Genomic DNA, 23565 nt, shown 5'->3' on the forward strand with positions numbered 1-23565 from the left:
AAAATTATCAAAACATCTTGGTTGGAGCCTTTTACTGCTAACCTTCCTGTCCAGTAGTTGGCAGCCTGTCAATTTGTTCAGCTGCTAGGTGGAAATGGAATTTTAAAAATGATACTGCAGTGCTGCCATTAAATTCTGATCATGCAAGCTGTCTTCCTCACTGCCCTGTTGACATGTATTCTTAAACAGTATTTGCCGATTCAGGTACTGTCCCTTCCCCCTCTCATATATGCATTATAAAATCTCTTCTGAAACAAACTTTGGCATCCAAACCGTGTGGCTCCCTAAAACCACCTCCCTCATCTGGCTTAGTGGTACTATACATGCCCGGTTCCCCTTATCTGATCATAGCCTGAGAACAAACTGTCGTTGCTTATTTTCCTGCACCATTGTTTCTGAAGGCACCAAAGATCTATTTTTGACTCCTGTTTGTATCTCATACACATTTGTCTTAGGATGTGCACACTTGATGGTGACATCCGGCGGTACTTCGACACCACCGTTTCTATTGATCCTTTCAATCTGAGTTGTCCAACTGCTTATTCATTTTTCCAACATCCAATACTGAATGACCAGAAATTTCCTGCAGCCAAATGTTGGGAAGACCAATGTCACGGTCTTCAGACCCCAGCACAAGCTCTGTTTCTAGTCATTGTTTCTGTCCTTCTCTAACAACAGTTCAATGCCCAGCCAGATCAAGCAGTTCATTTGTAACTGTTATGCAATATTTGAGCTTGCGGTGAGCTTCTGACTACTATCAGAGCTGCATATTTGTACATCCTCGCCGTCATTCCAGTTCCTCCCCTACTGGAAAATCTTAACCATACCTCAAGTACCTCTGGACTCAACTAGTGCAGTATATTCACGGCTGACCTTCAGACTTGCATCCTTCACGAGCTCATCCAGAAGTTTGGTATCCATTTCCCAGGCTACATGTTAACGGACCCGTTGATCCTGTGTTCATCGGCCTGCATTGGCTGAGTAATTTCTCGATATTAAAATCCTAATCTTGACTTCATATCCCTGCATTTCATTGCCTATTCACCCATCTCAGTTTCCTTCCTCAGCCTGATCAACAATCACCACCACTCGTAAATTTACGTACTTCTCCAATTACAATCTTTCTTGCATCCCATCTCATGTTTGCTCCAGCATTAGCAGACTTGTTTGCAGTTGCTTCTGTTCTATACTGTGCCCCTTCTACCCTTGCTTTTTTTAATGTCTCTTTGTACACTGATATCACCAAACATGGTTTGTAGTCACATTTAGTAATGCTTCTACAAAGTGTTGAGGGTGTTTTACTATACTAACAGTGCTGTACAAATGCAAGTTGTAGTTACCTGTGCTTTCAACTGTCATCATGAAATTGCTTTCAGGATAAGGCACCTCTTCACCAATACAGCAGTAGTTATTAAATAATTGTTAATATTATTTTATGTTTGTCTTTTGAAATATTAGTTTCAGTTAAAGGAGCTAAGATTATGCAATCATTGAGGTCATTAAAACAAGTTATATTTATTGAAAATAGTTTTTGCAGGTTATTTCAAGAGTTCGGTGTTTTGCACTCTTTAGCAATATAGCATGAGTTAACTTACAACTTCTTAAAAAAAAGGCCATCAATAGCCAGTTCAAATATTGAATTAATCCTTATGTCTTCCACAGGTCTGCATTTTCATCTATACTGACTTAATGCTTTTGACCAAGGAGGACGAGCAGGGTCACTGTAGTGTTCTACAAAATCCTCTTTTCCTTCAGAATATGGAGCTAGAGGAAGGTGAGAATCTCCCACAAGATATTTAAGGAAGAACTAATATTTTACAGCATATATACAGCATATAGAAGTAACAAATAATCCCTTGCCATAAACCTGCTGTCCAGATACTGCATTTTCCTTTTTCACTGATACACTGACATCTATGGCATCTTATCTGTCTTTGTATCAGTCAACCTTTTGAGGCCTTGAAAAATCCCTTGAAAAGCAAAGGGAAAATGAGTTGCATACTACATGTGGTTATCATCTTTTGTCATTCACCTTGTGGGGTTTGCTCTGTGTGGGTTTGTCTTAAACTCCTGTGCACTTTTATAATGCAGCCATGTTTTCTTCATCTCAAGCACCTAGTTATAAGGTGCTAGTAATTAAAACATTAATTTGTGGTGTGAAGAATTGACTCTGACTGCTATTGAGTATAGCATGCCTTGACCGAAAGGGAAAGTCAGACCCACTGAAGAGCCCGTACTGTGCTGATGTGTTCTATGTTCTGCACCACATATATGCAAATACACATGGGCCTGAGAAATGGGGTAGTCTGGTATACCCACGTGATTTATAGACGGTGATCTATGGTGGTTAACTGTTCAACATTTAATTGAATCTATGATTTAATGGGATCCAATTATTTATTTTTGGTGTGCTGATCTAAAAGAAGATAGAGCTCTTTAAGCCTTGACCTGACTTGTTTTATTAATGCACTTTAATATAAAAGAAAACTTCCGGATTGGCAAAGTGAAAGCAGTAATAGGATCACCTATTCTCTGGAAAAACATATATAAGATATTAGCTTTATGGACCCCAGGCTTTGTCTGTTCAATCATGTGTTGTCTGCTGATATAATTACTTTGTGTAAATGTTTGTGTTAACTATTGCTTCTCCTAGCGAGCATGGATATAGTTAAGAAGTAAAAGTGTAGAGTTTCTGACAGCATCTCTGAGTCATTCTGACATTGAAAGATTTAAATTGGATAGAATTAGAATTTGTGGTTCAATCTTGCATTAGAATGTAACCTTTTCCAAGCTGATCTAATCAAATAGTTCTCTAACATCGCTAGACTTAAATTGGGTTTATTATATCCCAGGGACTTTTCACATGTCATGTAAATAAAAAGTCAGTGCAATTTAAAAAGTTCTCTGTGCTTGCCATCACCGAAACCCTTAATGCTTGCTATGAGGGTGTTGCTAGTTTTCTTCACAGTATTGCCCAGTCTTCCCTGCTTTGTTAAACTTGACTGGCTAGAGAAACAGTTAGGGAATGGATATTTTTGTGTACCTTTTCCACAAAATGCTCCATCTGCTTTAGCAGCAACAGTAATGCAGATTCCTAGTTGAAATCTGCCATTAAAAATGGTAATATCACAAATGAATTCAATATTTGAGTGTGATAACACTGACTAAACTTGCTGCCATTTTCACTTCTTCCCTTTTCTTAAAAAAAATTGTAATTATTTTATGTGACTTTTTTAATTGCTACGAAGCAATTTGACGTCCCACAAATAAACAATTAGCCTTTAAGGGCAACTGAGGTGTAAAAGAGTATTTATGAAGCTTGTACATTGTTAAGAACATAGTTACACCTCATTTATTAAGGTGCAAGTTATTACCATCTCTTGTTAGTTTCACTGTGAAACCAGCAATATCAATATAACTTAGCTCTTGTGATAGCAGGCTGAGGTATTTCAACAGTGTACTGTTAGAAAAAGTTTAGAATCATCAGCCAGACCTCTGGATTTCCACATTATTCCATGCATCTATATGCGTCAGAGTTAGCTGTCCGTTTCAGTGCATGCATGATGGTAGATGCTGATAGTTTTGCCATCTCTGTCATTGCAATGTCTACAGAACAGTGTAATCAAGTATTTATCAAATTCCTTCTTGAAACATGTTTCACCTTTTGTTGTGCAGTGCATTCATATCACATATTATCTTCTAGGAAAAGATCTTTTGGCCAATCATATGAAACCACTTCTCAAGGACAGTTAGGGATGGGCAATAAATACTGCCCCAGCCAACTGTGGTGATTGTAATGATGTCTGCCGGTGGGTGTCTTTAGAGTGAGTTCCCTGATTGGACCAGATTAAGGTCCCAAACAGGGAGCCCTGGCTGACAGACAAAAAACAGGAGTGTCAGACATCTTGTCACTCCGACAGCTAGCTCAGAGGGGTATGGATCAGTTCAAGGACTTTCCACGTGTAAATAAAGGGTGACTTGGTGATAGGATAGCAGCCTTAGTGGTGTTACTTCACACTAATATTTTGTACTTGCCCTTTAACAGCTACTGTCAAAGCGACAGTCTGCTCCTGTGAATTTCTGAATGAGGCAGCTAACTGCTGTGAAAAAGTTGCCTTCCTCTGACAGTTTTACACTATGAAAGGATTGTCAGAATGCAGTTATGATTCCACGTTTCTGAGGGAGCGCTGTGCAGGGTCTCCTACCAGAAATATGGAGCCCTTTTTTTTGTAAACCGGAGGGCTACCAGTACCAATCTGCATTCGTTCATCACTCAGCAGAACACCTGGTGTCAGAAATAGTGCATCTGAGATTGGGTGTATTGCCCTGCTGCTGTGATGAAACTGCTCTTCTGAACTCAAAAGCATGATTCTTCTGCTAGGATGAAACTGAAACTTGGTTCTTTTGCACTGAACTTAAACTAAATGACCAGTGTTCCTTTTTTTTCTATATGTCACAAACTCAGCAGCATTGCACTTTAATTAGTTGACATCACGTGTATCCTGCCAGGCACTAAGTTACATGCTTTCTTACAAATTATGCATTTAGGTCACTTGTCCACCTCTGACCACAAGTCCTTCTCAAAACGAAACCAAAGCCCATCTGCCTCAATTTTAAGAACTGGAATTTCCAAATAACATTTAATATGCATCATTGCCACAGCATGACAATTGGTATTTGGACTGCTCCAGAAATATAACAAGGCAACAACATCCCCAAACGGTCAGTGATTTTCCTGTTCTGTAAGCCATTGTGAATGACCTACAAGTCTATGGATGTGGGAGCACAGCAGAAGATGCCAGTTAGAATCCAGCATGACAGCTGGATAGAGTTTGCCAGATGAATCTGAAACAGAACAGAAAAAATGATACAAATGAACTCATAGAGGATATTCAGCGGAATTGCGGTGCAGGGCACAAAGCAGCTTTCATGAGAATCAGACAAGTAGTGATGACAATATCATTACTGAGAAACTATGATGGCAATAATCATATCACTGCAGTATGATCCCAGTGAGACAGGGCTGGAAGCAACCCATATGCAGCAAGGTTAACTAGTTGTATTTGCACTCAGGACATTAATGCAAATGGAACAGTGTTATACTCAGATTGATGAAGAGTACATGGCTGTTGTCTCTGATCGCGAGCATTTTAATTGATAGGTGTTTCGGAGAGACAAAATGACAGTGGAGTATGGCCCTAAGTTACTTCAAAGCATCTTCTCCATACTGCTTCCTGTTCCAAAGTGTGTCTAAAGTATTTATTTTTATTCATTTGCGGGATGAGGGCGTCACTGGCTAGGCAACATTTATTGCCCATCCCTAATTGCCCAGAGGGCAGTTAAGAGTCAACCATATTGCTGTGGGTCTGGAGTCGCAAGTAGGCCAGACCAAGTAAGGATTGCACTTTCCTTCCATAAAGCATATTAGTGAACCACGTGGCTTTTCCTGATAATTGACAAGGGATTCATGGTCATCATTAGACTCTTAATTCCAGACATTTTTAAAAATTGAATTTAAATTCCACTATCTATTATCTGCCATTTTTTGAACTTGGGTCCCCAGAACGTTATCTGGGTCACTGGATTAATAGTCTAGCGATAATACCGCTAGGCCATTGCCGCCTCCTGAATGCCATTTCACTTGATGACTTCTTGACTTGACATACAGGCATGGGAAATAGATGTAAATTGTTAATATGCTGTTAAGTGCAATCCTCCCTGTGGAAAAAGGCTGAGGATGTTAAGACATAATATGATAACTTCATGAATCAATGAGCGGCGTCAAATCAACACGTTGCAGTGGTCATCAACACAGCAGACTGTACCTGAAAGGTAAGCGTCTTGTTTCAATCAAGCAACGTCTGTATCAAGATGAAAGTCTCAAATACAGCATGAGGTAATAATGAAAATGTGGCCTGAAAGCATCAATGACCTTTCTGTTGCTAGTGTGTGTACTGGAGTGCCAAAGGCCACTGTTTCCCCAGCAACCGAAATGGATCAGCAGATCTCTAAGGTTTGTGGAATAGATCTGTAGCTCATGTTGTGGGTGTTGAGGTTGGTTGGCTTGCCGAGCTGGTTTGTTGTTCCGCAGACGTTTCGTTACTGTGCTTGGTAACCTCCTCAGTGCAGCCTCTGATGAAGCATCACTGTGTTTTCCTGCTTAGATTTTAAACTCTGGGGTCTGTTGCGATGAATTGCCTCACTTCGGGTTTCCTCTGTAGTGGAATGTGTGCGGGGTCAAGTTCAATGTGTCTATTAATGACATGCTTTGTGGAGTGCCATGCTTCCAGGAATTCTCATGCTTGTCTCTGCCTAGCCTGCCCCAGGATCTTGGTGTTGTCCCAGCTGAAGTCATCATTCTCCTTGTCCATGTGGATTGAGACGAGTGAGTTTTGGTCATGACTTTTTGTAGCCATTTGGTGTTCATGTACTCTTGTTAGTTTCCTTCCCGTTTGTTTGATTGTAGTGTTTCTTGCAGTCTCTGCAGGGGATCTTGCAGATGACGTTGTCTCTGTCCATGGCGAGGAGTGGGTCTTTAAGTTCAGGTGAGCAGTTGTCGTAGGGTTGATGTGGGCTCATGTGCCACTGTGATGCCCAGCGGTTGTAGAAGTCTTGTGGTGAGTTCTGACATGTTCCTGATGTAGGGTAGTGTGACGAGTGTGTTGGGGTGCGTAGAACCGTTCTGATGCTGTTCCTGTTGGCATCTCCTGAACCAGTTCTTTGGATATCCATTATCCTTGAACACTTGGAAGAGGTATTCTCCTCCTCTTGACATAGTTCTATGTTGCTGCAGTGTGTTGTTGCCCTTTTAAATAGTGTTTGCACGCAGCTTCACTTGGCAAGCTAGGAAGAGACATGTACGCGAATTCCTGGAAGCATGGCACTCCGCAAAGCACGCTATTAATAAACACATTGAACTTAACCCCGTGTACATTCCACTACAGAGGAAACCCGGAAGTGAGGCAATCCATCGCAATGGACCCCAGAGTTTAAAAACCAGACGGGAAAACACACTGACGCCTCATCAGAGGCTGCACAGAGAATGTTACCAAGTACCGTAACGAAACATCTGCGGAACAATGGATCAGCAGATGTTTCAATTGCAACAGTTTTGCCATGGGAACTAAATTACCTAGAGAAATAATATCCTAAGAATGAGCAGGTACCAGAACAGCCAGTGACAACTCTCTGACGTACCATTTGGGTTTTACTTGAATTAACGTGTGTGTGTGTGTGTGTGTGTGTGTGTGTGTGTGTGTGTGTGTGTGTGTGTGTGGCACGTGCGCAGAGACTGATCAAAGTGGAATTGACTAGAGTTAAAACACTGTTTTGTTCATGAATAATAATGTGACCATGTACACCGTCTTGGGCACTGTGTGTGTAACTTGTATTTCAAATTGTAGTACGTGCAACTCTGTTTATTTGAAAGGAAATGAGTGGAAGAAAGCAATTATACTAAGTGTTCTAGCTTGTGTTGCTGTAGTCAGGCAACATCTACTTCTGTTGTAAATGCCTTTATGAGCAGACTGTGGCAGCCATTAAACTGCATTACTTGAAACGGAAGAGACTCTGAAGAAGGCAGCAAGGGATTAGGTGAGAAGGAGGCCTTTCAGGACCAGAAAGAATGTGGGCAACATTGCTCAGTGGCAGTTTATTTTGTGTTTGTATATGATTTCCTGACACATTTTCTTAAAATAAGTAATTTTTCTTGCTAAAACTCTTCGACAGGGCCTAATCTTCACGTTTGTAACTTTTTTTTGGTTTGGTTGTCTAACAGTTTATTTTCTTTTGCATGTCTTTTGTTCCTTTTTGATATTCATTGAATAAATTATGTTGAGTTTTAAGAGGTTTCCTTTGACAATTTCTGCTATAAAAGTGCACCTGTTGACTGGCTTAATTGGCTGTCTACATACACACATTTTCTTTCTTTAAATGATTACGAAGAAAATGCTGGGGATCTTGTCAATCCAGAAGAATCTGACCTCCCAAGGCCTTAAGTTTACATTAAAAACAGCTAGTGTGGTTATGGGTAGTGCTGAAGAAAAGTACAAGTTTAATTTCAAATTAAAGGGTGGCCCCCAAGAATCAAGAACAGCCCTTGAGAAAATAAATTGTTGTGATAATTGGCTATGTTTACTTCTATGGTATTTTACTACAGTAATGTAGCTTTGAGACTGCAATGTGGCATTTTAAATCTCTGCACTTTCTCTAGGGTCTGACATCATCTTTTTTAAAGGGTGTTGTCTGGAATTGAAAACAATATTTCAGCTGAAGCCTATGTGGTCTCATTGAAATAAAATAGTGTACAACTCAAATGAAGCAACATCTCATCAAAGACTCCCTGACCTACTTTTGGAGGAGATGAAGTATATGTCCAAAAGGCAATATTATCCATTTCCTGTTACAAGGGAATGCTTTTATTGTACTCTGGGTCATGCTAATGATGCCACCTAAATTTGAACATCGGCCACAATAGCAATGCAGTGGAGCCATCACATGCAAATATCAAATTTATTGCACTAAGTACTCCTTGTATCCCTTTCCTCTCAAATGCTGGGAAAGTAACAATTTTTCTTTATTTTTTGCATGGTGATGTTAGCTCTTGCAAAGAATGCAGAAGACCACCCTTCCAACAGCCTATTTTATATCTGTGGTCTTTTTCTTTCATCTTCAAGTGTTAAATAGAGACCACTCTAACTAGATGGTTTGTTTTGTTCAGGATTACCCATACCATACGTAGCCTGTAGTTGATTTTCCTGCACGTGATCCCTTCTGACCGTGTGGTGCCCAAGTTAGTGGTTGAGGTAATTGACGTGTACGTTTAATGTGGGCACAGTGGCAGATGTTGTGTGACTGCATTCCTTGTCATTAAAAAAAATCTTAAGACTTTAAGACATAGGAGTGGAAGTAAGGCCATTCAGCCCATCGAGCCCACTCCACCACTTAATCATGGCTGATAGGTATTTCGACTCCACTTCCCTGCACTCTCCCTGTAGCCCTTAATTCCTTGTGAGATCAAGAATTTATCAATCTCTGCCTTGAAGGCATCCAATGTCCCGGCCTCCACTGCGCTCCGTGGCACTGAATTCCACAGGCCCACCACTCTCTGGCTGAAGAAATGTCTCCTCATTTCCATTCTAAATTTACCCCCTCTAATTCCACGGATCCTAGTTTCCCCGCCTAATGGAAACAACTTCCCATCCTTTCTAAGCCATACATTATCTTGAAAGTTTCTATTAGATCTCCCCTCGACCTTCTAAACTCTAATGAGTACAATCCCAGGATCCTTAGATTTAATGTATGATGAACGGCTACCATTCCAGGGATCATCTGTGTGAATCTCTGCTGGACACGCTCCAGTGCCAGTATATCCTTCCTGAGGTGTGGGGTCCAAAATTGGACGCAATATTCTAAATGGGGCCTAACTAGAGCTTTATAAAGTCTCAGAAGCACATCGCTGCTTTTATATTCCAACCTTCTTGAGATAAACGACAACATTACATTTGCTTTCTTAATCACGGACTCAACCTGCAAGTTAACCTTTGGAGAATCCTTGACCGAGACTCGCAGATCCCTTTGTACTTCTGCTTTACGAATTTTCTCACCGTTTAGAAAATTGTCCATGCCTGTATTTTGTTTTAAGAGAATAAGTCCCTTATGAATTTGGGCTGTTAACCCGGACCTGTTTTGCTGATGAGTTGAAAGGAGAGTTGCCTTCATGCATGAAGACTTGGTCTTTTTAAGACTCATTATTTATGTTGTCATTAATACGCTTAATTTACAATTAAAATTAAAAAAAGCTTGTCATATACTTAAGCACATAAATAAGGAGTATTTTTAACGATGAACAAATTTGTAATCTCCCATTGCAGCATTTTACAGTTTAATTCGGTATTTCAAGGGAACTTTGGTTTCTTTAGATAATAAGTGCCCTTTAATTTGTGAAAAGCAATATCACATTTCCATCTTGTCTAGGTTTTGCCTATGAAATATTTTAAAATACATTGGGATTCATTAAATAAATATATCTGAACAGGCCAAATTTATACAGTGAGAAATTTAAATGACTGGCTGTGCTTATTATGTCTTTCCCTACTTTTTATCAGGACCTGGTACACTCTAAGGAGTTGAAAAGATACAGAATAATTTAGTTAATCATCTTTTAGGAAAGAAAGACTTCAAGTGCAGTTCAAATTCATTGAGCCACCTCATGTTGTTTATTGTAGTTTAACAAGCATGATGCACTTTTGTATGTTTTAAAATGACCCTTCAGCCTGTCCAAATGACTTCACAGTTATGTACAAAGAAGGCATTTCTTGTCAAATGACATCCTCCCTGAGCATATTTCCTGTGGTTACCTTCAGTTTTGCAACAATTGCCACTGTGCAGTGAGGTTTAGAATTGGCATAGTTCTCAGCAAGTGCTTCTTCCAGCAAAACTGCGTTAGACCATAAGGTGAAGTGTACAGAGATCTGCCACATGAGTTACAATCAGTCTGTGATACTTTCATCATTCTCAAAGGAATGAGCACTGCACTATTCATGGTTTTTGCCAAAAACCTCTTCAGGATATTGAATGTTGGAGGAAGAATGATTATAAACAATATCTACATAGTACCGGCAAGATATTTTTACCCTTTATTTATAGTTGTATTTTCTGTGTTGTAAATGCTGCAGATTTGAAGTTTGTCTTTATTGTACACTTCTAAGTCACAATTCAGTAATGGGGAACCCAGTATATCAGTGTTTGTTTTTAAAGAAAAAGAGGACAAGCCTGAAGCATTTACAACTATGCTCAGACAGAAATGCTGAGTAGATTTCCTCACCATTACAGAAGGTGATCTTCAGCTAATTGCAGCTGTTCCCTGTGATACCCAGGAATGGTTGAAAGCATTGAATACTTCAAGAGCTACACTGCTTGACAACATAACAGTTGGCATACTTTGACATTGTCCTGCAGAACTAAAACCAAGCTGGTCTAGCACAGGGACAGCATTGGCACTGCTCAAGGATATTCTGTCCAAAAGAAGCAGAAGTCTCATTCCAGCCCTTTTACTGTCGTGTTCCGGTCTCGATCAAGTTTTTCATTCACTCATGGCATGGAATGCCACTGGCTGGGCCAGTACTAATTGCCCTTGAAAAGGTGATGGTAAGCTGCCTTTTTGAATCTCTGCAGTCTGTGCTGTAGGGAAATCAACAATACTATTATGGAAAGATTTCCAAGCTTTTGACCCAACAGCACTGAAGGATTGGTGATAGTGGGGAATTTGCAGGTGAAGCTGTTCACATTCTATCTGCTCCCTTTGATTAGGTGAATCTCTGCACTGTATCTTGTAAGTGGTACGCACTGCAGCTACTTAGATTGTTGTGGTGAGAATGAATGTGGCACAAATCAAGCGGGTTTCTCTAACGTGGATGATGTCTTGAGTGTTGTTGGAGCTTCACTCATACAAACAAATAGAGTATTCCATCACACACTCGACTTGTGCCTTGTAGATGGTGGATGGGCTTGGAGAAGTGTGGAGTTATTCACTACAGGATTTCTAGCCTGTGACCTGCTCTTGTAGCCATCATCAAGAGTAAATTGGGACCAAACTGGCCAGGTTGGATTTGTCCTTTTTTTTGTGTGTGCGCCCAAGACATACCTGGGTAATTTTCCACATTGTCAGGTAGATGCCAGTGTTGTAACTGTACTGGAAGAGCTTGGCTAGTATATGGCAAGTTCTAGAGCACAAGTCTTCAATACTAATCGCTGGAATGTAAGGCTTGTAGTATTTACATTATCCAGTCCCGCCAGCTATTTCTTTTATGTCGCATGGAGTAAATCAAATTGGCTTAGGACGGGGATCTGTATGTGAAACTCTCAAGGAGGAGGACAAGATGGATTAGGACTTACGGCTGAAAATTGTTCACACGGTTCAGCCTTTTCTTTTCCACTGAGCACCCCCATCATTAAGGATGTGGATATTTGTGGAGCCGCCTCCTCCAGTGAGTTGTTTAGTTGGCCGTCAACATTCTTGACTGCATATTTTAGGACTGCAGAGCTTAGATCTGATTCCTTAATTGTGATTTTGCTTAGCTCTGACCCTTGCTGTTTGGTACCCAAGTAGTCCTGTTTTGTACCTTCACCAGGTTGACATCTCATCTTTAGGTATGCTTGGTGTTGCTCTTGGCATGCTATTGTGCATCCTTCACTGACTTGGTTGATCTTGGCTGGGCGGCAGGGTGGCTCAGTGGTTAGCACTGCAGCCTCACAGTGCCAGGGACCTGGATTCGATTGGCAACTGTCTGTGTGGAGTTTGCACATTCTCCCCGTGTCTGTGTGGGTTTCCTCTGGGTGCTCTGGTTTCCTCCCACAGCCCAAAGATGTGCAGGCTAGGTGGATTGACTGTGGTAAATTGCCCGTAGTGTTCAGGGGTGTGTGAGTTATAGGGGGATGGGTCTGGGTGGCGGTGTGGACTTGTTGGGTCAAAGGGCCTGTTTCCACACTGTAGGGAATCGAATCGAATCTTCTCATTTTGATGGTAATGGTAGACTATGGGATGTGATGAGCCAATTATATTTGAATACAATTCTCATGGATGCTTAGTCTTGATTTGCTCGGTCTGTTTGAAGTGGGTCCGTAGGGCTGCTGTCAAGCCATTCTTGGTGGTGGACATTGAAATGCCCCAATCTGAGTACTTGCCACCTTTAGTGCCTCTTCCAACTGGAGTTCCTGCAAGTGCACTGATCGACTCAGAGGACATACACGGTAATCAACAAGAGGTTTCCTTGCTCATATTTGTCCTGATGCATGAGACTTTGTGTTGTCTGGAGGTAATGTTGAGGACTCGAAAAGCAAGTCCCTTCCAACTGTATACTAATGTGCTGCCTCTTCTGCTGGCCCTAGGACAAGATATATACAGAAATGATGGTAGCACCCGGGATGATTCTATAAGATATGACTATATCAAGTTGTTGTTTGACTAGCTTGTGAGACTGCTCTTCCACTTTTGCTATTAGCCCCCAGATAAGGAGCACCTTGCAGAGTCAACAGGGTTTTTGCCATTGTGTCTGGTCCTGAGATAATGTCAAATGTTTCATCCAAATTTTCATTTTTTATTGAGTGTTGCTGGTGATTGTGAGAACAGAGCAGCTTGCTAGGCTATTTCAAAGAGCAGTTAGATGTGAACCATATTGCTGTTTGCCTGCTCTAGCCTATATGTGCTTACAGACAAGGACGACAATTTCCTTCCCCAAAAGTGAGCCATATGGGTTTTTCTGACTGTTCCATTAGCCTACTAATGCCAGAAACATTAAAAAAGAAAATTTGAATTTAAATTCCACCACCTGCCTTGGCAGGATTCAAATCCAGAAACCCAGAACATAACCCGGTCTCTGGATTAATATTCTAGTGATAATACCACTCAGCCACCTTCTCTCTCTTTCTCACTAGCAAAGTGATAGTAGGTGTCATTGGCAGTGTTATCATGCAGCATGTTTTCAGTCCAGTGTACTGACCAATGCCTACTTTGTGGTCAGCTTATTAGGTGAATTTCAAGACTCCCAGATTTCATTGCAGTCTTAGTCTAAACATAGGCACAAGAGTTGAATTCAAGAGATATAATATGAGAACAATAGTCAGTGGCGTCAAGGAGTCCTAGCTTTAAAAAAAACAGTAGGAACCACAAGAAAGCTCTTCATTGACTAGAATTATGCTTAGCCTAAAGGAAACTGTTGATGTTTTCGATAGGCTAATTGTCTCAGCCCCAGGACTTTGTTCCAGGAATTCCATAGAATAATGACATTTACCACACAAATCTTCTGCTTCAGCAACGATCTTCTTTCCAATATAAGGCCAGAAAATACAGTCCAATCATTCCATGACGTTCAGTATCATTGGGTACTCTTCAGATGTTGGAAGTATGTACCCACCCACGTGTAGTAAGAGCTGGACAGCATTTGATTTGGGGTGATAAGTGACTAATCAAATTTGTGCTTCTAAAGTACAAGGCAATGGTCTTCTCCAACAAGAGAGAATTTAACCATCTCCCCTCGGCATTCAACACCATTACTATTTCTATTACACCCGACATCTGCTAGTTTGTGGGAGGGGAGGCATGGAGAAGGGGGGGCAATGGTAGTCACTTGGATAGACAAAAATCTTTTTAATGTAGCTTTAACTTACCAGAATAGTTCCCTGAATTTGGAAGAAGTGCTTGTGTATGCCAAGTGTTAGATTTTCTACCCAGGTGACAGCTTGTTGCAGCAATGTCAACTTTTCTTTTGATCTTAGCAACCAGCCATTGGAACATGGAACTTGCACTTGTCAGAACCAAATGGTTGGAGCATTGGGCTGGAACTACATTGACATACTCCCACTTTTTTCCCTTTGTTTTGGTTAGAATTTAGTTAAGATATTGATTGGCAGAAATATATTTTCTGTTACCTAACTAGTGTTTCACACAGTTCCAGAATCCCCTCCCTGCTCTTGAACTCTATGCCTTGACCAGTAAAGGCAATTACCTATATACCTTCCTAAGCAGAATCTACCTCTCCCACTGCCTTATGAAAATAATGGACATGTACACCAAGATCTGTCCAATCTTTGGTGCTTCCTACGTCCTACCATTCATTCATGTATTCCCTCGCTTTGTTTATCCCGACCAAGTGCATCGCCCCTCACTCATCCAAATTGGTAGAAATAGTATTCAGTCAGCCCATCTGACCAACGTTTATCAACTTTGAGATTGAGGAGTGTTGGAAAGCGAGGGCATCTGCTATTCTTGGGATGAGAATGAAGATCAAAGAGTCCGAGAGCCCTGTCACAGCTCCAAAAACAGGGAGCACTGAAAAAGAGACTCCTCATGTTTGGACCATATTGCATGATAATTTATCTGATGTTCTGATTCTATGGCCAGGACATTTGTGAAGAATGAGAGCAGTTTTTGGTTTTAAGTGTAGAGATGATGAATAGGGAGGTGACGTTTCACGCAGGCGGTGGCCTAGAGATATTATCGCTGGACTGTTACTCCAGAGACCTGGACAATGTTCTGGGGGGCGAAGTTGGAATCCCACCATGGCAGATGGTGGAATTTGAATTTAATAAAATATCTGGAATTAAGAATCTAATGACCTCAGTGAATTATTGTTGATTGTTGGAAAAACCCATCTGGTTGGCTAATGCACTTTAGGGAAGGAAACTGCCATCCTTACCCGGTCTGGCCAATGTGACTCCAGACCCACAAAAATGTGGCTGACTCTGAACTGCCCTCTGGGCAATATGGACCAAGCAATAGATGCCTAGCCAGTGATGCCTCATCCCATGAAGGAATAAAGAAACACAATTTAGTCTTAAGTTATAGAGACCTGCAGGACAAAAGAATAGGTTTGGTAGCATTGTACAAAATTAAATTGATCATGGAATGGTTAAAGTATTCAAGTTAATATTTTCTTTACAAATTCCCAGGATATAGATTAGCTAATTTTGCCTTTGGTTGACAACTGTTCTTTTCTTTGACTTAGCAGTTCCTGTGACAGGATATTGTTTCCCAGTTATTGAGGAAATAGATAAGCTTTGCTCTCTCATTATACCTCCTATATTTTTATCAATCCTAGATGAATCTTCATGTGTGTGCAATTTTACAAAGCAGTGTAATTTATTTTTTAAAAATACTAATATCCATATTGCTTTAACAGGTGCAGCAGAAGCCTTGCAGTTCTGCATCACGTATGCTGAGGTATGTGTTTACATATTTTTCAAATTGTAAAGAATTTTGTGAATGTTACCAACTTGCAACATTGTTTCTTTCTCTCTTCTGGTTGTCAACTTATTCAAACAACTGAATGTCCCTGTGAAGAGCCTTCAGACATTTCACTACTTTAAAGGTGCTACCTAAAATAAACTGTTGATTTAATAACTGGAGTTTTCACTTTTTGAAAAAAATTACAAGGATCAGGTGTCTTCAGCTCTTAGTTGTTTTGGTTGATTTTCAAAGTAATCTACCTGTGCTTCTGTGAATGTTTCACAGATTTGGTAATATCCTCTCACGAAAAGTACTTAGGTTTAATCCAACTCAGTGCAGTAAATTATAAGTGAAATAAATTTGGAAAGGCTGGAATAGATTGAGTGGGTATATGCTTCACAAAACATCATCTCCTTTGTGAAGAATTTTTACAAGTTCGTAGTAATTAAGAGGAAAAACCAGTTAAACTAAAAATGGAATATATGACAGTCACAATGACATTAGCAGAGATGTGGTCGAAGATTGAAGTTCAACGGCGCTACTGAGAATATGCGGGTAGATTACCCTCCTTTGGACAGATTTGTTCCTTGATGATTGATTGCATCTTTACGCCAGGGGCAGGAAAAGGTCATTGCAGCTTTTTGTTTTAAATTATTCATTTGTGGGATGTGGGTGTTGCTGGTTGGTCAGCATTTATTTCTCATCTGGTAGTTGCCCTTGAGAAGGTGGTGGTGAACTGCTTTCTTGAACCACTGAAGTTTACCTGCTGTACATTGACTCAGAATGCCATTAAGGAGGGATGAATAAATAGACATTTGCTGTTGTCAGCATACAAAGTTGAAGCAGGAATAGGCCAGATAAGGTAAAGATGGACATACAGGGAGGATGTGTGTTCGCTTCTACTGCACCCTTCCTAAAGGGAAGCTGATATAACATGCAAAAGTGAACAAAAATGCTTTAAATATCCCAGCTAGTATGTATTAAAGGTCATCACTTTAATGTTCCAAGCATGAGATTTAACGCCCTTCAGAGCCTGTGATGCCCCATCGGTTATGAAACTGATGTGTTGTCCAACTGTGAAGAAGAGAACATCTGTCACTTGTTTGATGCACTAGTGTGCAAAGGTTTGTGAGATGTTGCAGTGATGTACTGCTGACCCTTGAAAAAATTCACTACCTTGCTAAATGCGGTCCCGCTGTCAGTTTTGGTTTTGCAGTTATCTCTCAGCAGGCAGTACTCTAGCCCTGAGGTTGTTCTTCACAGGGAGGGTTCACCAGTAACCAGTTAAATGAATAAGTAGCACTCCATATGGTGGGCCCTCCCTAAAAGAGGCAACATTGAGCTGTCACCACCTGGGGATTGTCAACGCCTATATTACATAGCAACCGGTGTTTTATTGTACTTTGTGTGGAAAAGTAGTAGTCCTGTAATTAATTATGTGGATGTTACATCTCCTATTGCCATATTCAATATTCCAGTCAGGCAAAGTACTTAAGCGAAATTTTACCTTCCAAATTGGGACTGGATTTTCCAGAGCACCAATCAGCACGCCCCCCCACCTTCAAAATAAACAGATAAAAGATTAGATGTGGTAATCAGGATGTTAACTAACAGGAATCAAGTTTTAGTTTCCATCCAGGGAGGCAGTCCTCCTTTGAAAGCTGCCAGATGGGTGGCAGAAGCGTTACAGGAAGAAGTGGCAACTGCTGGGACTGTGCCCGGTCTCCAAAGTTGACAATTGTAGAGCTCAATTTTACAGCTAGGTGTTGAAATGTTAATATTCCCAGTAGAACAGTTGTTCATAGCTTTAAAAGAGGATGCCTTGCAACTATATTACATTGGGGCAGCCTTAATAGGGTGACGAAGACTTCTGTCACTCAGGTACCAGGGCAACCTGATGGCATTGAGCATCTCCAAAGAAGGTATTCCTCTTTATTTCTGCCTTTTTATCTAAAATGGTGAATAAGTGGGTTGGCCTGCTTTTGTTCTGCTGTCCATGGTCAAACACGTTATTGCAGCAACATATTAGTTCGCCAGTTAAGGACATCCGTAGGCCCGAGGGCAGCCAGGCTGGCTAATACATCACATGACTACTGTGATAAGTTGTAGGTGGGAAGACTGTGGGCTAGCCACAAGTGCTGTGTTCTGTGCCCCATCCTGTCTTGCTGATAGGCTGGGCGGGTTCTACATTATTCTCCTAGAAAGTCAAGAATATTAAGTAGTGAAGATTTCAGAAGAATCAGACTAGATGACCTGGCTGAGGGGGCTGGTGAAGTCGGGCAGTGGCAGGAGAAATATAGGCTTCTAAAATCTTTGGGTAAGGGGTATATATGGAGAGGGGGCACCCATAAGCAGGTTTCTCTTAACTTCCACTCTATGGGACAGTGGTGGGTAATCAGACTGGATGCTTGACATACCTCTCTTCCACTGCTGTTTACATCCCATTGATTAACCTCTGAAAGGGTTCATTGGTGCACGTGTGGGAAAGCTGCCACAGCTGACAAATTTTGGGCTCATAGGTTGGGTGTGGGCATAGTGCCCATGGCCTTTTACAGCCCCCACCCACAAACATGATGCATTGGTCTACATATCTGATCCACCAAAATACTCAAGGTATGTTTTACAATGTAGCTACTTAAAAGAAGGAGCATTTTCTGAGTAAATAGCAATGTAATATGCAGATGATAATGTTACTTTACTCGAAACAAGTTCCAGATGTTTTGTACTTGAGCAGCTTTAATTGACTACCCAAAGCAATGAAAAGTGTACAGGATTTTATCTAAACACCAGCATTAGAGATAAAGAATTCAGAATAATTTCTTCTTAAGTGTTTCCTAAAGACCCCAAATAACATTTGATACATTTGGCTTTTAAACACCCGTGACGTGTTGAAGAAAGGCAGGCAAAGAATAAGGTATTGTAGGAGCATTCTTTCAGAAAGACACATTCAAACATCAGCAGTGAACTTTTGTACTTGAAAGCTGTTGATATGTTCTGCCAAGACACGCTGTTGGCTGCGTGTTTTTGAGCTTTATTTGAGGACATATACTATGACTTTAGATAATTAAAATATTTGAAAAGCTCTCACAATATTTCCACCTGGCAGCGTATTACATAGTTTGAAAATCTGTTTACCAAATTAGAACAGTACTTTTGGCTATCGTCAACAATAAATTGATTGAGTCACAAAGTCCTGCATTTACTGCAGGACTGTGAGATGACTAACTTGCATGTATAGGCTGGCTGTAGGAATTAGAAACATATAGACTTAACTTCTGGTGAGAGTCAAGGCTTTCTCTCCATCATTCATACTCCTATCCAGATGGCAGTTTTTCCATAAACACTCTGAAGGAACAAAATAGGGTGGCCCTGAAAAGGAATGCAGGCATTACCCATTATGTTTAACGCAGTCAGCATGCACATTTTACGCTGCATGCTTACTTTATTGTTTATAGCATACAGCCAGTGCTGAATGTGTTGTTAAAATAATTCATTCTTGACCAGGATTGCAAAACCTGAGAGATGAACGTGACACCAAGTAAGCATGCACACCCAAAGCTAATCTGCACCTTTTAAGAGAGCGATACTTTGCAACAGGGGTAAATGCTGGAAGTCATTCTAATAGTTCAACATTTCGTAAAAAATTTAAAGGCGTTATGCAAGTACGGAAGTTGAGAAATAGGAAGAAAGAAAGCGAGTGCGGGTCTAGGGTTTTGTGAAAGACCAATGAAATTAACTGATAAAAGTAATTAAATTGTAAATGATGGTGCAAAGTAAAAGGGGGTTGTAATGGGACATGTGGAGAAACACAGGATGGAGGTAAAAATGGAAGAAAAAGAAATTCTGGAGATAATGATCTGGAATTATCGAACACTTTACTAAGTTTGAAGTGCTGCAAAGTGCCCCATTAACAACAGCAACATGCATTCACGTACTGCCTCTAATGCAATAAAATGGCCAATAAGCTTCTTAGGATCATTTTATGATATTGGTACATAAGATAGGTAATATGATACTGAATGCATACAAAGATATTAGGGTAGCTAAGCAAAGGTTTCGTCAAAGTAGTAGGCTTTATGGAGGGCCTTCAAGATGCAACTCGAGACAAAGCAGCAGAGGTTTACAACATAAGTAACTGAAGACAAGGTCACCAGTGGTGGAACAGTTAAGATCAGGGATGCTGATTTTTTTTAAAGAATTTGAGGAGTACAGACATCTCCTTGATTTGAAGGAGTTTGAGGTAGAAAGGGCATCGCTTCAGAATGAAATTTGCTATTTCATTTGGGCACAAGGAATAACCAAGGTCCAAATCAGCTCTCATCCTGTAGGTTGAACTTGCTGTTGTAAAATTAAGATGAGGAAGCAGGAGATTATTGCTTTAAAAAAAAAGTCAACTGATCAGTCTTACACTTTGAGTGAGTGAGCATGCCCATAATTCAAATCATGGCCCAAGTTTGATGTGTATTGGTGTGACATGCTGTGTCTCTGATTTTCGTCAACCTGGCACTGAGAGAAGTGGCACCATTTTAAAAAAAACACAAAAGAAAGAGATTGTACCAGAATTGTAAGTTTGTCTGCAGACTAATGCTCATTGCATAGACCTGTTTGGTGAACGATGAAATGGACAGGGCACAAAAGTAGGCTGTTTGGCCTCTTAATTTATGGCTGTACTGTAAAATTAACGATAAAGACTGAAAACTATAGTGGCTGAATTTTGTTTGCATTGCCCTTCCCCAGTTCTATTCTTCTATTCATGTTGAACAGCAGTTGAAGGATATATTGAGGGAAGCAAGGACTCAAAATATCGTCAAGATGATGACTTCAAAGATAGCTCAGTAGTACCACTGCAGACTGAGTCCTAAAGAACATTGCTGCTATTGTGGAGGCGATGGGATAGTGGTAATGTTACAGTATGTATAACTCAGAACCAGCTTTTTAGTGATAAATTCAAATCCCATCATGGCAGTTGGTGGAATTTAAATAGAATTAATATATCTGGACTTAGGCTTAGTAATTTTGATCACAAAGCTTATTGTCAATTATCGTAAAAAATAACTTGTCTGGTTTCCGGATGCCCTTTAAGGAAGTAAATCTGCCATTGTAATCTGTCCTGGCTAATGTGAATACAGATCAACAGCAATGCGGCTGACTCATAATTTCCCTCTGAAATGACCGAACAGCACTATGGGTCTGCAGCAGTTTAAAAAGCAGGTCACCACCACCTTCTCAAGCACGGTTAGGAATGACCAGTGATACCCGCATACCATGAATTAACATTTAAGAAATCCATACTCTACAACATTAATTAACATCTTAATAATGAAATCCAATGGCCAAAACTGTATATATCCAATTGCACAATCACTAGGGATACAAAGATATAAACATACATGTGATCATCATAAAATAAAAATAATTGTGGATTGTAGTTATGCAATTTGAAATGTTACACTATTTTTATTTCTGTTTTACACGGTGACTGTCAAAAGTTATCATCGTTGGGAATGTGGCTCAGATATACTGAAGTCTGCTTTATTTAGGTTACTTGCATCAGCCCTATTGCTTGCTATGAAATGGAAAATTGGCTGTCATTGTGATTTCAACAATATTAATACCAATATCGAAGTATGCTGTATTGCTCATTGTGCTTCCGTCTGCAGAATGATCAGTTTATCTTTTATGAAGGTAAAAGCATTAAAATATTTAAACTTGTGAAGCAGACAAGCAGGTTTTCTGTCTGACTTGGTTGAACCAGTATTTGTGCTGCAAGCAAAACTCTCACTAACTTCATTTTACCTGTCAGTATATCCTTTCTATTTAATTTCTCTTTCATCACTTCTCCTGTATCCCCTTAAGTCCATCAATGCAGGATAGCAGGTTGTCATTGATATGCTTGGGTTCAGCTCCAACCATACCTCCAGATTTTTAAAAATTATTTTAAAATTAAATCTATACAGTAATGACTTTCGAAAGAAATGCTGTGTACATACCCTGAGCCATTTATAAAGTTTTAGGACCTTGGGATTATACTTAATGATTAGTAACCTACAGTACTTAATCTATTTGCACAAAGTATAAATGACTAGTTTTAACAAAAAAAAGCCATTTTAAGACATTGAAACCATCTAGTAAATGATTTATACCTCGTGCTTGCACAGGTTAATTTCAAAATGAAGTAATTATGATATTACTTAGAAATGTTGTGGTTCTTAGTTCAATGACATTCATTTCTGATATTAGCTATGAAATGCAAAAATGATTTACACAGTTACATTTAAAATGATTGTGAAATACTTTAGTCAATTTTCTGACTCTTTAATGTCTTTATTTTAAGATCTGTACTAGCATTTAAATGCGGACTTTACCAGAAATTTGTATCACTACAGCAGTATGATTTCCAACCCTTATTATTATCCCCTCGGTATGAAGACCAGAATTCCATTAGCCACATTCATTTGGTTTTCGCACCTGGCCGTATTGATGAAATGGACAAGGAACAGGAGTAGGCCATTCAGCGCCTCAACTTACTTCTGTGCTGTAAAAGTAATGATGAGGAATGAAAACCATCTTGGCTGAATTTTATTTGTATCCACCCCTCCCCAGCTGATAAATCTGTCCTCCTCCATGTTGAACAGCACTTAAAGGATGTATTGAGGGTAGCAAGTACTCAAAATATAGTCTAGATGGTGACTTCAAAGATGGCTCAGTACTACTACGACAGATCCACCAATGTTTCTTTTTCGTCTCAATGACTTCTTCATTAGGTAATGCAGCCACTTAGTAACAATGCCTTGTGTATTTTTTTCTATATTTATTCATGGGATGAGAGTGTTGCTGACTAGGCCAGCATTTATTGCCCAGAGGGCAGTAATGAGTCAACCACATTGCTGTGAATCTGGAGTCACATGCAGGCCAGACCAGGTAAGGTTGGCAGTTTCCTTCCCTAAAGGACATTAATGAACCAGATGGGTTTTTCTGACAATCAGCAATGGATTCAAGGTCATCATTAGACTCTTAATTCCAGATATTTATTGAATTCAAATTCCACCATTAGCCGTAATGGAAGTTGAACCCGGATCCCCAAAACATTACCTGGGTCTCTGGATTAACAGTCCAGTGATAATACCACTAGATCATTATCGTCTCAAATTTGTGTTGATATGTGGGAGATTTTGAGACTCAGATGAAGAACAGGAAGAATTCAGCCATGTTCCCAATAATTAACATTGTTCCATTAAATGTAAACTCACAACAAATGAGGAAAACACTGAATTCCCGATCACAACAGTAGTTAAGTTAGCTTATAACAACAGATATAAATTTACAACTGTTCTTTTGTTTCAAAAAATGTAACGAAAGCACACTTCTACACAGGCATCCATCACCTTAAACATGCTTTCTGCAGGCTAATGAATTGACTGCTAAATATTTGTATGCTTAGACCTATACGGTCATTTAATCTCTTGTAAGTCCTACTATTATGATGCTTTCAAGTGTGTTAACACGTAGAGATAAAGCTTTATGAAATGAAATAGTCACATATGTTATATAGTTAGCACAATGATCATTACAACTGCACCTTCAAGACTTTTCTTCCTGATTGTAACTCCTAAACTCCCACAGCTTTAGTTTATGAACCCCATATAGTTTGCAAGGAATTTGTTGCATCAGTTTTCCTGCTCTGAATATTCATCTGTTGAAAAGTTTAAAAGTCGTTTCTACCCTTTGCAGCAACCCTGTCACCAATAGGACTTTTTTTTTTTCCCCCCCCACGTTGCAGCCCACCTCCTAGCTTCCTGCTTTCCACAGTCCTTATCCTTCTACTTTGCAGCCTCGCTTTT

At 40.0% G+C, this 23565-nt stretch overlaps 1 protein-coding gene across 6 annotated transcripts in view; it reads left to right on the forward strand.

Moving 5' to 3' along the window:
* rgs3a (regulator of G protein signaling 3a) overlaps window positions 1-23565 on the forward strand; it is a 243603-nt gene that overhangs the window by 128068 nt on the left and 91970 nt on the right. For 5 of the 6 annotated variants that reach the window (XM_059638197.1, XM_059638191.1, XM_059638192.1 and 2 more), the window contains 2 exons: window positions 1663-1774; window positions 15678-15718. In XM_059638197.1, coding sequence (XP_059494180.1) covers window positions 1663-1774; window positions 15678-15718 — 153 coding nt within the window. Of the gene's footprint in view, window positions 1-1662; window positions 1775-15677; window positions 15719-21370; window positions 21410-23565 lie in introns of those variants that run through there. The other variant, XM_059638195.1, reaches the window with a different exon arrangement.

The sequence above is a fragment of the Stegostoma tigrinum genome, chromosome 29, assembly GCF_030684315.1.
Source record: "Stegostoma tigrinum isolate sSteTig4 chromosome 29, sSteTig4.hap1, whole genome shotgun sequence".
In the NCBI taxonomy this organism is placed as follows: domain Eukaryota; kingdom Metazoa; phylum Chordata; class Chondrichthyes; order Orectolobiformes; family Stegostomatidae; genus Stegostoma; species Stegostoma tigrinum.